Source organism: Staurois parvus, unplaced genomic scaffold (assembly GCF_062004578.1).
Source record: "Staurois parvus isolate SC_StPar_1 unplaced genomic scaffold, SC_StPar_1.0 ptg000137l, whole genome shotgun sequence".
Lineage (NCBI taxonomy): Eukaryota > Metazoa > Chordata > Amphibia > Anura > Ranidae > Staurois > Staurois parvus.
In genome coordinates, this window is record NW_028317933.1 from 12,105,003 (window position 1) to 12,121,978 (window position 16,976).

The following is a 16,976-nucleotide window of genomic DNA, read 5'->3' on the forward strand; positions in this document are numbered from 1 at the left end:
GTGGGAGCGTTAGAATTTTATTAGTGTTTTTATAGTACTTGTAGGGAAAAAATAAAAATGCTAGAAAAAAAACTTTGCATTTTAGCAAAGTTTAGCATTTTTTTTTTCTACGAAGTGTTTTTTCTGTACTTAGACACCGAAGCTCAAAAAATGCTAATAGCCTAAGGTAGTGTGCATGGACACATAGGATAACACTCTAACTTCTAAGAGCAGAATGCTAATAACAGCTTCTAGGAGGTTAAAAAAACATCCATCCGTGTGTAAGGGCTAGTTCACATTAAATGCAGTCCAGTGCATTTTTTTTCTGCATCAAATATGCATGCACAATGTTTTCCATGTATTCCAATGGCCCTAGTTCACACCAGTGCAGTCAGTTCCCGCTGCAGGAAAAAAAAAGTAGAACATGCTGGTTTTTTTTTTTTTTTCTGCACAGAACTGTACTGAAACATGGCAAACTGCATCAAAACCGCACCGGAATGCATTCCACACCACACGCAGTTTTGATGCAGTTTGCTATGGATTGAACCCCTGGGGGGAAAGCGTATATAGTGGAAACAAAAACAACACCTCCTGCAGCTCTTTTGCCCCTCCTCCTTTCCCGGACTGCCCAACCCAGGTGGGAGGGTCCAACTTCAGTCCCAGGGTATATATGGAAGAGAGCTCTCATTATCTAGTCTGCTCTGATGAAGAAGGGACTCCCTTCGAAACGCGTCAGCCTGACTTTGAGAATCTTCCCTCGTGATGAGACTCGCGCTGGTCTCAGACTCCTTGAGTCTTTCTAAGGATTTTACACGTTTGTTATACTTCTCTGTTTGAGTATATTTTAAATTCAATAAAATCACATTTTAGGTAATGCGCAAGGTTGGTGTGCTTTCTTTTTGTTTTACTTTACAGAAAGCGTATATAAATCTGATCATTTTGCACGTCCACAGTCAGAGGTGAGCTCATAAGTGGAAATGGTGGCAGGAGTCACCCCCCGGTTTACATATATGCGGCCGTGTGGGCTGCATTTTGCACGGGCATGAGCCCATTCATTTGAATGGACTTCTGTGCCCATGACACGCAGGGAAGAAGTCCCTGCACTGCTTTGGAAAAGGCAGCCCACACGGGAACCTCAGTTCCCAGTACGGTTGCATTTTCCAGTGCGGGCAGTGTGCCGCTAGAACTAATGGCACCCGCCTGCGGGTCCGCATTTCTCTGTGCGGGAGGTGCGGCTGCATGGATTTTCATGCAGATCCGTAGCGGCACCACCCGCACATATGTGAACCCAGGGTCACTGAGCACAGATTTAGGAACTGATTACCAGGATACACGGTTGTACACAAGTGGTGAAATGTGGATGAACTGGAAGCTATATTATGTAACAAAGCAAACACTGATTTATTTGAATGTATTTATTTAGCACATGATACTATACGGGCATTTTCTGAGTATATGGCATGTATGTGATGTACTGATTCTATCCTTTTGTGCATGTCTGTATGTAGGTATGTATGTAATATTGTAGCATATGGAGAGGGAGGAGATCTATTAATAGGTTGTTAGGCCCGCTCACACTGTTGCAGTGCAATGACACGTGAATGTTGGTGCGATGGGGTGCCCACACACAATGCACCAATGTTCAGTGCAGCCAGTACCAATCATGTCTGTTGGGATACGGCGAGTGTATGGACACAGCTACTAGTCCTAGTATGACAGCCATGCCGATGCATGTCCCCAGCAGTGCGTGTTCAGGGACACATGCCTACATGGCTGTCATGCCAGCAGCTGTGTCCCCGTAGACATGAATAGGACTGCCTGCAAGCAGATGCATGGACCACCAGTGCATCCCATGGGGGCAAACACAGCCCTTCATAAGGATGTACGGATTGGGGTGACCATTTGATTGAGGCCCTGAGCTGGCCATTGGAGGGTCATTCTCAAAAATGGAGCTGCTGTGCATAGCAATGACCAGCTTCTGTCATCAGTTTTAGTTAAAGGCCCCTTTACCACGGATGTTCCGTATGTCTGTTTTTTCATATGTCAGTTTACAGGTGAAAGATGGACTCCCATGTATTTCTATGTACTAGCAGATGTAGATAGATGATCATCCGTTAACCACTTCCGCTTCGCTCTATAGCAGAAATATTGCTACAGGGCGGCACGGGCGCGAAAAATCACGTATTAATCACGTGATTTTGCACATTCGGGTAGGGGGGTCGTGCGCACCTTAACCGTGCTGCCATTCGCAGCCTCGGCTGTCAATCACCAGGTCCTGGCTGTTCATTCCCCACTGGGACACGGCGATCTCCAAGGATTTCCAACGGGGGAGAGTCCCGTATGTAAACAATACAGATCTCTGTCAGCTCCTGCACACTGCTTTGTATGGCTCTGCATAGCAGAGCCATACAAAGTAGTGTGCTTGCAGTGAAATGCACACATAGTAAAACAGCACACCCTTTGATCGCCCCAGATGTTAACCGCTTTCTTCCCAGTGCCATTAGTACAGTGGCAGTGCATTTTATTAGCACCGATTACTGTATTGGTGTCACTGGGGATGTCAGTGACACCAAATCAGTTCCACCCCAGTGTCAGAATACCCGCCGCAGTCCCGCTATAATTAGCTGATCTCTGCTATTACTACAAAAAAAAAATCCATTATATATACAGCCATTTGTAAACGCTATAACTTTCATGTATATATCACGTGATTTTGCACATTCGGGTAGGGGGCGCGCGTACCTTAACTGTGCTGCCATTCGCAGCCTCGGCTATCAACCACCAGGTCCCGGCCATTGATTCCCCACCAGGACACGGCGATCTCTGAGGATTTCCAAGGGGGAAGAGACCTGTATGTAAACAATACAGATCTCTGTCAGCTCCTGCACACTGCTTTGTATGGCTCTGCATAGCAGAGCCATACAAAGTAGCGTGCTTGCAGTGAAACACACACATAGTAAAACAGCACGCCCTTTGATCACCCCAGATGTTAACCCCTTTCTGCCCAGTGCCATTAGTACAGCGGCAGTGCTTTTTATTAGTACCGATTACTGTATTGGTGTCACTGGGGATGTCCGTGACACCAAATCAGTTCCCCCCCAGTGTCACAATGCCCGCTGCAGTCCCGCTATAATTCGCTGATCTCTGCCATTACGCAAAAAAAGAAAAAGAAAAAATTCCAGTATATATACCGCCATTTATAACGCTATAACTTTCACGTAAACCAATTCCGTAACTTTCCGTCTCCCAAAACAGAGCCCGGGGTGACACCACGTGTCACCGCACCGGGTGACACCAACCCTAGTGAAGCCCCTGCCGCCCGTGTTAAAGGACCCAAAGAGTAACTGTACTTTTATAAAACACACAAACAACTCCCTCTGGGTGATCTATGTACATCGTAGGCATTTTAATAAACATTGTACCTTCTTGTTGCTCTGATCATCATTTGGTCATCTGCAGGCTGATTCTGATTGGGAGGGTCTGTTTCTTTATAATCAATTGATGAACTGTTCTAATGAGAAAAGCAGCAGGGTCTGCATCCCTTTATAAATATTAACCCTTGGAGGGGGGGAATCTCACAAAAACTGTTGCAGGGGGTACCTAAAATTTGACTTGGATCTAAGACTACTGGGAAGGTATTATAACAAAAATAAAAAGAAATGGTAAAAAGGGATAAACAGTTTGACGCACAAAGTGCTAAAAACATGATGGATACTCCCAGACCAAACATTCCCACAGTGTCAGTAAAATAATTGTCAACCCCCTTTAAATGTCCCACATGGATCTATATACAATCAGATAAGCAGAGCAGCACACGGTTAAACACGGTCATGGAATGGTGTATCAGCAAAGCATCGCATCATGGAACATCCTGAAAGATGTAGAAGTGAAGTTGATCCAATGTTTCTTGACCCTAGGTTCACATCTGTGCGGGTGGTGCCGCTGCGGATCCACATGAAAATCCGTGCAGCCGCACCACCCGCACAGAGAAAAGCGGAATCGCAGGTAGGTGCCATTAGTTCTAATGGCTTGCCGCCCGCACTGGGAAACGCAACCGTACTGGGAACCGAGGTTCCCGTGTGGGCTGCGTTTTCCAAAGAAGTGCAGGGACTTCTTCCCTGCGTGGCACCGGAGTCTATTCAAAACTCACCCCAGTTGCCATCTGCAGCAGGTGTCAATAATAAATTGACATCCCCAAGCCAGGTCGCAAGCACAGTTTGTTTACCTGCATCGGATCTAATGGTACTAAAGCACCACGAGATCCGGCTGCAGTGAGTTTCCAAGTGCATGAACTACTGGTGCGGTGCAATTTCAGCCCATTCAAAATGAATGGTCGTAAATTGCTCACAGCGGGAGCCTGTCAGAGCAAGTCTCAGCCAATGATTCACGGTTGGACCCCGCTGATCGGCTGTGTACAATCACAGCCCAGAGCTCTGTGTTGACAATCATCAGAAGGGGGTCAAAGTGACCACCAGTAGGCAAGTGGTTAACAGAGGGCATCCTTGATTATCGGCCGATGAGTGAGATGCCGCAGTCCGTAGGACACCGTTGTGATCTCAATGTGTGAAATTGTTTATGGCAAGAATGATGGCACCCAATTTTATTACATTTGTTGAATGCCTTGATTTTGGGGTACAGTTGGGGTGTAAAGAGGCGGAGTCAGTTCTCCAGACCTTAGCGGTTGTGTACTGCAAGGTTTTTATTTTCGACTTGTTTGCCCCGCAATGTGCTGATTGCGGACTGAGGGTGTCAGTTTCCTCATTGTAGTTATCTTACATGCCAGCCTTCCTCCTGCTCCCAATTATAGCAGGGTGGCTCCAGGACTTGTCATTAGAACACTCGGACCTAGCCATCGTCTGATGCGATTCTGCATATTAAAGTGAAACTTCGCTGCCTCATCCCAGGAGATGGATTAACCACTTGAGTACCAGCATGCACAAATCCCTTCATTTTTAATTTTTTAGTGCTGTGATAAAAATCAGCAGTTTTTTCTGTATCCATAAATATATATATATTTATATATATATAATCTATCCTCAAAAATGTTTAATCCTTTAGGCACGGTTCACACCAAAGCGGTGCTGGAAATACTGCAAATCCTGTGCGTTTCCCGCACCGCATTGCAATCGCGTTCATGCAATATGGTGCGGTTGTCAATGATAAATTAATGACACCCGAAACAGATCGCATTGCCAGAAATCGCATCGCATGGGTGAAAACACCCATGTGATGCAAATCCGGTGTAGATTTAAAAAAAGGGTCCTGCACCTTTTTTGGTGCGGATGCAATTTGAGCCATACAAAGTGGCTCAAATCGCACCACACAGACATTTGCATGTAATTCTTACAGGAATGCGGTGCGATTCCTATGCGAATTGCATGCGGCGTCCCGCACCGCATAGTGTGAAACTGGGCTTTAAGTGATTCTAAAGCATTACATTTAAAAGAAAACAATTAACAGAAATGTCTATACTTAATTGCTGTGTATAGTGGTTTTGCACAGAGCAGCCCGGATCCTTCTCTTCTCAGGTCCTCCGCCGGCTCTCCTGATCCCTTCCGGCTGTCGGGTGCCCCCGCAGCTTGCTATGGGGGCACCCACTGCTCCATGTGTCCATTCACACACAGAGCCGCGGCTCGGCCCCACCCCCTCTCTCTTCTCATTGGCTCACTGGCTGTGATTGACAGCAGTGAGTCGGTGGCCTGTACAGCATGCTAGTTTGACCCTCCCCTGCCCCTCTCCATCAGTGCTGGGATCACATTAGCTCAGTGATGGAGAAAAACTGAGGGAGAGGAGAAACATTGGAATACTAGTCAGTACCCGTGTGCAAAATTGTATTTTCTTTGAAAGAATAAATCACCTCTAATGTTGGGTGTCCTACATATGTGGATGTTGCTACATTATATAAAACTATTAGAATCTTTCTTCACATTTTAGAATGGGGTGCCTTGGGACTGTCCATTTTTAAAGGGTGCATTGACTGAAAAAAGGTTGAGAAACACTGTTCTAGGCATTATATTTGAGTAACTCAAGCCTTGTATATTTCTGAATCTACCGATTTGTTGTGACGTGCCGTTTTCACTTTCGGTAACCTCTTCCTTCTCATTTTCCATCATATAATTGTTATGAATCACCTTGGTTTATGACATGTTTACTTTACACACACTGTAACTGCTGTTGTGAATTCTTGGTAAATCTTTGTGTATATGTATATATCATTTTTTTTTTTTTTTTCATATAAAAGTTTTATAGAGGAGTATTGATCCCCCCAGGCTACCCTAGAAATGTGTAGCTGCAGCTGCAGGACTCTACCTGTCTGCGTGGAATGTAGCCCTGAATATATTTCCTGAATTCTTCCACCATCAAGATCGTCATATTCTTCATCTGTAACTTTTATGTATTTTTCTTTATTACAATGCCATGCTTTTATGCTTGGACTCTGACTGCCCAGCTGTCTGCGCTCCCGTCACCAGCCGGTCCTTAATAAGCTGTTGCATGGTCTTCTTCCTCATTCCTGTGGTTTCTGTGGTTGTCCGTGACTTGTCTGTCTCGGGGTGAAGGGGTGGAATAGAGGGAGAAACGAGCACGTCAAAAGGGATGGGCATGCAAAGTAGTGTCGAGATTGGCAGGTTGAGGTGCTTCAGTGGGGTCTGTGGAGCAGGCCTGGACCTAGGGGGGTGCTGGGGTGGGCTGTGCCCGCCAAGATTAATTGTGCACCCCGGGTCTGAGTGCATCCACTTATATGTGAACCAGGTATTTGGGGAGGTTTGGTTTACTCTGTTGAGGGCAGTTGATATAAGGGGGCATGCTCATGGGGCAGTTGATACAAGGGGGCACTCTGTTTGAAACGTTTTGTGTAAGAGGATTCTCTGATGGGAACAGTTGATGTAAGAGGACATACTGATGCACACTGATGGTGGCAATTGATGTAAAGGGGGACTCTGATGTAGGCAATTGATGTAAGGGGGGACTCTGGTGGGGAAATTGATGTAAGGGGGCACTCTGGTGGGGAAATTGATGTAAGGGGGCACTCTGGTGGGGAAATTGATGTAAGGGGGCACTCTGGTAGGGAAATTGATGTAAGGGGGCACTCTGGTGGGGGAAATTGTTATAGGTGGGCACTCTGGTGGGGGAAATTGTTATAGGTGGGCACTCTGGTGGGGGAAATTGTTATAGGTGGGCACTCTGAAAGCGGCAATTGATGTAAGGGGTAATCTGATGGGGCAGTTGATGTAAGGGGGCACTCTGGTGGGGCAATTGATGTAAGGGGGCACTCTGGTGGGGGAATTTGTTATAGGTGGGCACTCTGGTGGGGGAAATTGTTATAGGTGGGCACTCTGAAAGCGGGAATTGATGTAAGGGGTAATCTGATGGGGCAGTTGATGTAAGGGGGCACTCTGGGGCAGTTGATGTAAGGGGGCACTCTGGGGCAGTTGATGTAAGGGGGCACTCTGATAGGGGCAGTTGATGTAAGGGGGCACTCTAATGGGGGCAATTGATGTAAGGGGGGGGGGGGGGACTCTGCTGGGAACAGTTGATGCAGGGGGGGGGGCACACTGATGCCGGCAATTGATGTAATGAGGCATTGTGAAGGGACAGTTGATGCAAGGAGACACTCTGTTGGGGACATGCAGTGTGAGAGGAAGCTCTGTTGTGGCCCATAGTGTAAGGGGGGGAGTCGTATGGGGAGCATTGGGTAGGGGTAGGCAATGTACTGAATAAAGTTAGCCATACACATCTCAAATGTGGCTGATTGTTACTGAATCAGTCAAATTTTGTGCTTTGGGTGGCCTTGTTGCTTACCCCCCCAAAAAGAATTGACTGAGCCGGGTGGAAAATTCTAGGGCGTGCACTGATCGAGTATTCAGGCAGCTGCGTTTGCATGAATACAATAGCAGACAGAGGAGATTTCTTCATCCTTAGATGGAGGAATTGAGTGATTTTCTCTCATTCACCTTACAGGCTGAACAAAAGAAATGTATACGTGTATGGCTAGCCTAATCTGTAGTACTGGCCAGTCTGATGCGTACCAGGGCACAAGGGGATGAATATACAGCAGTGGCCTTATACAGACCTGGTCCATGTCATGAGATCTTTGCTGAAAGGGGGGTTATGACACAAATTAGCTGGCTTTGTTTTACTGTTGCTCCCCCCAGGCTGCTTTGACTGAGATCACATGATCAAATGCCAGTATTTGGTCACATGGTTTGTATCGGCAGGGACAATTTATTTTAAATGTGGAGGTTAAGCAAAGTTTTAGGTTTGTTTTTTTTTTCTTTTTTCTATTTTTATACAGGGAGCCTTTCCTGGGAGAAATCTATGGAAGCTACCTTTGCTAACCACTGTCAGCTGACTAATGGAAAACAATGCACTGCCTGTGTGTACTGTGTGTCTGATCCTTTCTCTCTCCTAACCTTTAGCACTGATCCAATAGGAGACCCCCATGGTTGTCTCTCACTACAAAGTCATACATTATTGCAGCTGTGTGTATTCAATAAAAAAAAAAAAAAAATATATATATATATATATATATATATATATAGATAGATTTTTTTTTTTTTTTTATGCAAGTGACTACTTGAATTTGACTTCATATCAGCAACTTGCAGTCTCTGTACAGCAGAGGTCAGAAAAGTGAAGAAGCACCACAAGGTGCCAGTCGGAGAGCCATATGGATAGGGATACATTAGCAGTCCCTTCACAAGACCGCTAGCAGGAGCAGCGGGAACCAGTCTTGTGCTCGGAGGAGCGGTGGATTAGGTAAGTATATCTCCACTCTGAAATCCCCTAGACAAAAACGAGCAGTTAACCCATGTAGTGTGGACACAGCCCCATTTCATGGGAGAACTTTTTTTTTTTTTTGCTCCGTTTTTCTTTAGGCTGTCCATAGAAGGATTTAATTGTAGCTACCGGTACTTCCGCAGGGACTGGACGACTTTGGCCACAGTGCTGATCAGTGTGACAGTGCAATATCGCAGCAGGGAGGATTCCTCCATCCACCTCCAATATGACGATGAGGAAATCTGTTAAAAAAAATGAGCAATGTATGGACTGCATTACTTGCATTTGTTTTTTCTTTTAATTTTTTTGTTTTTTTTTTAATTCAGTTTAATTCACTTTTTATGCTAATTGATCACTAGAAAATATGACTACTGCATGCACAGCACCCTCTTTCCTTTTACATCATAGCCCTCTCCTTCTGAAGAGTGCCTAATTACTCTTCATGCTAGCCCAGCTTCATCACCCCTCCCCTAACATCCCTTTATGTAGCTGGTGGGGGAGCAGGGAAGGTGATAACCATAGTCACTTGAGTCTGCTGGAGCCACTAATATCACACCCAAGATGGCGCGGTGGCAGTCACAGGGCTGGGATGTCTGAATAAAGGAGGCATTTACAGGCAGATGACGTGTAGCCGGGGAGCTGATTGGAGGGGTCTGGTGAGAGGGCCTTGTAAGCACTATGTGTTACCACCTTTAGTAACTGAGCCGTTAGGAATTACCTGCCCACCACACATAATACTGCCTGCAGGCCTTATTGATGGCCTTAACGCATGCCAACAGGCCCCACCGTTTAGCCGGGTGAGAGTTCAGGCTAAAGACTGCCCAAACAGTTGCTGCCCTAAAGCTTTTTTTATTTATTTATTTATTTATTTTTTTAAATTAAAGAGGTACTTGTTAGTGCTGCATCCCAGCTAATCCCTTAGAGTGTATTCTAACCTAGTGTAGTGTTATAATTTATTCTGCATTTAACTTTTACTAATATTTATTGATGTGGTGATATATATTGGCCGAAAATCAGCATTTTGCCGATAGAAAAAAAAAAAAGGTGCTGAATAATGAGCATTGACGTCAGTGCAAAATCGTGCCCCTTTGACGTCAGTGCAAAATCGTGCCCCTTTGACGTCAGTGCAAAATCGTGCCCCTTTGCCGTCAGTGCAAAATCGTGCCCCTTTGCCGTCAATGCAGAATCGTGCCCCTTTGCCGTCAATGCAGAATCGTGCCCCTTTGCCGTCAATGCAGAATCGTGCCCCTTTGCCGTCAATGCAGAATCGTGCCCCTTTGCCGTCAATGCAGAATCGTGCCCCTTTGCCGTCAATGCAGAATCGTGCCCCTTTGCCGTCAATGCAGAATCGTGCCCCTTTGCCGTCAATGCAGAATCGTGCCCCTTTGCCGTCAATGCAGAATCGTGCCCCTTTGCCGTCAATGCAGAATCGCACCCCTTTGACTTCAATGGAAAATCGCTCCCCTTTGACTCCAGTGCAAAATCGTGCCCCTTTGACTCCAGTGCAAAATCGTGCCCCTTTGACTTCAGTGCAAAATCGTGCCCCTTTGACTTCAGTGCAAAATCGTGCCCCTTTGACTTCAGTGCAAAATCGCGCCCCTTTGACTTCAGTGCAAAATCGCGCCCCTTTGACTTCAGTGCAAAATCGCGCCCCTTTGACTCCAGTGCAGAATCGCGCCCCTTTGACTCCAGTGCAGAATCGCGCCCCTTTGACTCCAGTGCAGAATCGCGCCCCTTTGACTCCAGTGCAGAATCGCGCCCCTTTGACTCCAGTGCAGAATCGCGCCCCTTTGACTCCAGTGCAGAATCGCGCCCCTTTGACTCCAGTGCAGAATCGCGCCCCTTTGACTCCAGTGCAGAATCGCGCCCCTTTGACTCCAGTGCAGAATCGCGCCCCTTTGACTCCAGTGCAGAATCGCGCCCCTTTGACTTCAATGCAAAAACGCCTCTATTTAAAGGATACGTTCACCTTTGGGAGCATGTTACATGTTCCACCTGTTTTCAGGGTGGAGCATGTAACATCTTCCCATAGCTGCAGCCGCATCCGCCACCCCCCCTCCCTCTGACAGATTATACAAGGAGAAGTTTCCCCATTCTATCTGTCAGATTTGAAAACAGCGCATGAGACCTGCATGGCATCAGCACTCTACTGATCACTGCTGGTGCAATGCTCTCCAGGCTTCTTTGGACAAAAATAATAAAAGCAAATTTTTTTACCTGCAAAAAAATGTGCATTTATTATTTTTGTCCAAAAGGTGAATTTAATCTAAGTTTTTTTTTAAATTATTTTTATATACATTTCCTTTATTTTCTGTCCAATTTTTCTTTGTTACTTTCAATAAGTTATTTTACACTGCTGGATTGCATTTTTTTTAATTCATGATATTAATCAAAAAGTCAAATACAATATAATTGTATATAATAAATATATATTTTATTTTATTTACTAAATGAACTCTCCTCTGTTTCGGTTTTTGGCCAAGTGCATTCTAAATTTTTGGTTTTGGTTCCGAATTTTCGTTTCGGTGCACCACTACTAATATTGTTTATTGCCAATTTACTAAGTTGCGCTTCTGATTCTAGTTAGGGGTATAAAATATAATTTTTGCCAATTTAGCATAGTTATTACTCTATCTAGCAGACTGTATTAGTTGTGTGCTCATTTATGTTCAATTTGATATTTATTCTAACTTGTGTCAATAGTTTGAGCATTTACCACTTAATGGGTGTGCGTCAATTTACTGGTAGTAACACGCAGCCAGGTTAATGGTATTTTACACTCGTGTATTCAGCCGTGCTTGCAGAGGTTTTTAGTCAATCAGATGTGCCAGAGGGGCCCGAGGTTGTTCTTGGGAGTGGAGGCACGGAACAGAGAACCCAAAGTTACCAGGCTGCTCTTTTGGGGGGGAATAAGGGGGTACCACTAGTCCTCTTGTACGGGGCCCAGTCCAGCAGGGGGGCCCAGGCAGCTGGGTGAATCGGATGTGGGCAGGAAGGGTGAATGGCATGGTGGAAGGGGAAATTACAGGAACCGATCCCCTGTATGGCTCTCCCTGCAGCAGCTGAAAGCTGGTTTCTTCTGCTTGCTTTCAGCTGTTGCAGAGAAAGCCATACAGGGGATCGGTTCCAGTAATTGCTCCCTCACTACACCCATCACCCTACCTGTGTGCCCCCCCCCCCCTCCTGCAGTGCAGCCGACGTCTTTCCTCTCCTGCCCACCAGCAGCTGCAAGCACATATGATTCTTCAGGCTGGAGAGTGGGGGAAGGGTGCGGTAAATATGTCACATTTACCAGCCCCTCCTTTCCTGAACGAACACAATGACTTATTGGTACCGATCACTCACTGTGTTCATTCATAACTAAAGCATAGTAAACTGTTTTTCTTCGGGTAGGGGGCCCTGTCAAGTTGGCTGTATGGGGCCCCGTGGTTTCTAACAGCAGCCCTGGCACTACACATGCATAAAATGCATTAAATTCACATACAGTCTTATGGGAAGATTTTTGTTAACCAGGCGACAGGGTTTTTAAGTGTTAAGAAATCGATGCCTTTGTTTCCATTCCTTACACCGGTGCATGCTGGGTAGTCGCAGTAAGTTAGCGGTAGTTAGTCGGCCGGACACGCATGCAATTCCAGTTTCTCACCCCCCCCCCCCCCCCCCGACTCTATTAGCATTGACCTCCCCTTGCAGACATCATGTCCAGTGTTTCATTTCTGCTCCCGGCCACTGAATACTTCACTGTTCCCGTCCATTCTGCTCCCTAATCACGTCTGTTTTACCACCTGTTGTTCCTTCATTCCTCCTCTGGCTCTTCTCCTTCCCATGCCAACCTTCCCCCCCCCACCTCTTTTATTCTTCTCCCCTCCCATGTTTTGCCGTCACAGCACATTCCAAGACGTTCAATTAAGTCTCCCCCACCTTCGCATTTTCTCCTATGAGGGCTGGGAGGGAATTTGTCACATTTCGCCTAATTCAGCAGGCAGGTCGTGACCTCATTTAGGGGTCCCCCGAGACCCCCACCTCCATTAAAAGCCATAAATGATAGGTTCTATTAAGGGAATTAACCTGGCTTGTCTATGAACACATTCCTGCACCTATGATGTTGTGCTGACCTGTCGGCAATACTGACGCTCACCTCTTGTCCTACGCACAGATGGGCGGTACGAAGAGTAAGCCACGAGAAGCCGGCCAGCGGAGCCGCAGCCTGGATATCGCCGAGGGGTCCCACACACCGTTCCCTTCGCTGTCTGCTTCGCAAACCCCCAGCAAGAGTCTGGACTCCCATCGACCTGCCAATCAGCCTTTTGGGGGCAACTGCGATCTGACGCCGTTCGGAGGGGTCAACTTTTCAGATACCATCACCTCTCCGCAAAGGACCGGACCACTGGCAGGTTAGTACATAGGCATGGGAGTTTTATGGCACAAAGCTGGTTTAGCTCAAGCAAGTTGGGTTCAGAACTTTACCAGTGAGTCCGTTTTACTGCATCTGACACAGTCCCTGTTTGCTTTTCCAATGAATTGCTAAGGGGCACTTTACTCTTGAAAAATGTTATTTTCAGTTTGGTGAAAATTATAGCATATTTCCACCTTTGCAGTCAAATTTGAGAACCCCCCCACTATGCATTTGTGTTCCCATTTGCACAGTATACGTGCAGGGGCGGACTGACAACTCATAGGGCCCCCAGGCAATAGGGGATCATGGGGCCCCTGTGTACTTGCCCAAACTCAAAAAAGCCTATGAAAAAGGTAACAGGGGCATCTCATGGGGCCCCCTACTGACCCCGGGCCCTCGGGTAGTTCCCGAGTTTCCAAATGGTCAGCCCGCCCCTGTATACGTGACATTTATTACAGGAAATGTGTTTATTAGCTGTTTCTTTGTAGCTCACTGACCAATCACAGGATTGGGGGAGCCCTGGAACATGCTGCTTTCCCTAACTACAGTGTAGTCTGCAGGGAGGTTCAGGATGTCTGTACTGTTTGGCAGGGTGTCAAACAGTACAGACAGACCACAAATCTGGCCATGGAGACTTAGCCCTGGTTCACACTGGTGCGACTTCAGGTGCAACATGAGATTTACAAATTGCACCTGAAGTCACATGTAATGTATTTCTATGGCACTGTCTTAATCATTGTGATTTGAAGTAGCGCAGTTTAAAAAATAGTTCCTGCACTTCTTTTTTCAGATTTTCATTGCGATTTGCATTGACTTCAAGTGAAGTAGCACGATTTCAAAGTTGCATTCAATGTGAACCAGGGCTTATAGTAGAAGATGGGTAAGGGTTACAACCCCTGGGTATCACATCTGTGTATGTATGAAGTAGCGCGATTTAAAAGTTGCGTTCAGTGTGAACCAGGGCTTATAGTAGAAGATGGGTAAGGGTTACAACCCCTAGGTATCACATCTGTGTATGTACAAGACTCTTAAAGCGGTAGTAAACCGCAGGGGGAGGAAAAAAAAAAGTCCACTGCAAGTTAATGTCGTAGTGTGCTAGTATGCATTTAAAATTAAGCCCTCCAACGGCGTGCTGTCATCACTGCAGAGGCTTCCATCTTCACCCGGTCTTCCTTCCGGGTTCACGCGCTATGGCCGTATGACAGGCCGTGATGACGTCACTCCTGCGTGTGTGCGCGGGAGTCCTGGGCCACAGCACAGTACTCTGAAAGAATGGCACAGGTATGCTGTTTATTTCAGGTACTTATATAGCGCCATCAATTTACACAGTGCTTTACATACATATATTGTACATTCACATCAGTCCCTGACCCTCAAGGGGTGTACAATCTAAGGTCCCTAACTGACCTTCATACATACACATACTAGGGACAATTTAGACAGGAGCCAATTCACCTACCAGCATGTCTTTGGAGTGTGGGAGGAAACCGGAGCACCTGGAGGAAACCCATGCAGGCACAGGGAGAACATGCAAACTCCAGGCAGGAGGTGCCGTGGCTGGGATTCGAACCAACGACCCTAGTACTGCCAGGCGTAAGTGCTAACCACTTAGCCACTGTGTTGCCCCGCATAAAAAACTGTTTAAAGGGAACCCATATTGTAGGTTGCCATTGTTACCTCCTTTTTAAAAATGCTAGTTGCCTGGCTGTCAGTAGCTCCAGTACTTCCTAAGCCACAAATCTGGATTTTTGTGCATCCAGTGAATTTGGACTGAGTCACTGGCATTACGTATTAACTCAGAGATGACCAGGGAGCTAGCTCTTTTGGAACAGGTCATCTTTCAGCACAGCTTTCCTGTAACCTGTAGAAGTGAGCAGCATCCAGCCAGCATTCACTTTTTATGTCAGATGAGTTGGTGGTCTTATCTGTCACGCGATAAAGTGTATGGGAGATTGTCAATGCCATTTGCAAACAACGATTTACAATACGGCGTTATCTCCAGCTGCGCAGATCCTGGCAATACACAGAGGACATCATATATAATCACTGGAGCAGAAAACGTTCTGGGAGTATGACAATGATTCTGATCATTTTGTGGATGCCAGCTGTTTTTGAGGTCCAAAATCCAGAGAAAATCAGATCTGTTTTTGTTTTATGGTAAGACACATATGTGACACCAGAGTTTTTTTCCCTTTAGTCACTTAGGAGCACAAATACATGGTTTAGGGTGGATTAGCACACAGTAGCAAATTTTTGATACTATGTTCACAATAAAGACCTTGAGCAGGGACATTTTTGTCATTTGTCAGGACCTTGGAACTGTATTTCTGAGCAATTATATTCGCTTAAAGTGGACCTTTATTTAAAGCGGTAGTAAACCGCAGGGAAAAAACAAAATAAAAAAAAATCCCCTGCAAGGTAATGTCATAATGTGTTAGTAATGCATCACATACTAGCACATTAGGTAGGACTTACCTTAAACTGAAGCCCTCCAGAGATGTGCTGTCACCTCTGCAGAGGCTTCCATCTTCGCTCATCTTCCTTCTGGGTTTGCAATCTCCTGCCGTCTGACAGGTCGGGCCATGATGACGTCACTCCCGGCCCACGGCACAGTACTCTGAAGGAACGGCACGTGTGTGATGTTCCTTCAGAACTCATGCACTGGCTCTACAGAAGAGAGAATATCTATTCATTTTACCTACCGGTGAGCTTTATTATTGGCTTACCTGTAGGTAAAAGTTAAAAATAAGAGTTTACTACCACTTTTAAAGCGGAACTTCACCATTAAAGGGATGTCCCTCTTCAACACCTCCTTCCCCTCCCACTTTTGGAGGTTTTTTTATTTTTTGGGGAGCAGGTTCTCGGTTTTAGCACCCATTCTCACTTCTGCTCTGACTGCCTTTGTGATTGAAGCGGAAATTCTCCCTCCCCATTCATCCCTGCCTGTAACCTTCACAAAGCGCAACGCAAGGAAAGCCAGTCACTTAGCAAGCGAGCACCAGGGACCCAAAGACCAGTGAAGAGTCGATCCAAGTGAGGACAGTGCTGGATCCTTGAATAGGGAAATGTCCATTTTTTTAAATTATTTTTTAGCAATTGTAGTTGAAGACGTTAATTTTTTATTTTTTTTTAAAGACTGAGGATACTCTTTAAAAGTGAAAGTCTTGCTAATCCTGCTGTCCCCTTCTCCTCTACCATAATTTGAATTTTTCTGTGGGGGTAGAAGGAGCGGGTGCCTTCTTCTGACAGTTACCCACTCCCATTTCTGCAGTTCTAGGCCAGAATTATAGCAGTTTGACCCACCCACAACTTCCTAGAACATGTCACACGTTCCAGAAGGCTGCGGGACCAATATGACGGTACAGCTCAAACTTTCACATGCGCAGTGGGGTGCTGGCTGTGCAACAGCAGGAAGTCCCACCCGGATCCCACAAGTAAGATGCTTTGTGCATTGTGACTGGTAGTCCACAATGTCATGAATAACCTAGAACTCCCCGCTGTGCTGCCTTTTGATTTGCAATCTAAATTTGCTAGGAGCAACAGACACGGCCTATGCATTTTGGGGAACAGGTCCCCCCCCCTTCGTCGGGATTGGGAAATAATTGGTGAAATGATCACGTGAATTGAGCTAAAGATCATTAACTTGAGGCTGGATCAAAGCTTAAACACTGAAACAATGGACATGGAAAAACCAATCTATAGTTTGGTGTTATTAAATGAATTTGCACAGAACTCCGTCAGCACCAGCTGTGTGGTCACTGAGACCAGAAGTTAGGAGACTTTCTCCAGTGGGGGGAATGGGGGTCACAGATCACAAATATTTTTT

The 16,976-nt window shown here is 46.0% G+C and overlaps 1 protein-coding gene across 2 annotated transcripts in view; it reads left to right on the plus strand.

Moving 5' to 3' along the window:
* Positions 1-16,976, plus strand: part of SRC (SRC proto-oncogene, non-receptor tyrosine kinase) — a 92,755-nt gene that overhangs the window by 32,537 nt on the left and 43,242 nt on the right. For both annotated transcript variants that reach the window (XM_089673358.1, XM_089673359.1), the window contains exon 2: positions 12,911-13,148. In XM_089673358.1, coding sequence (XP_089529484.1) covers positions 12,911-13,148 — 238 coding nt within the window. The remainder of the gene's footprint in view (positions 1-12,910; positions 13,149-16,976) is intronic.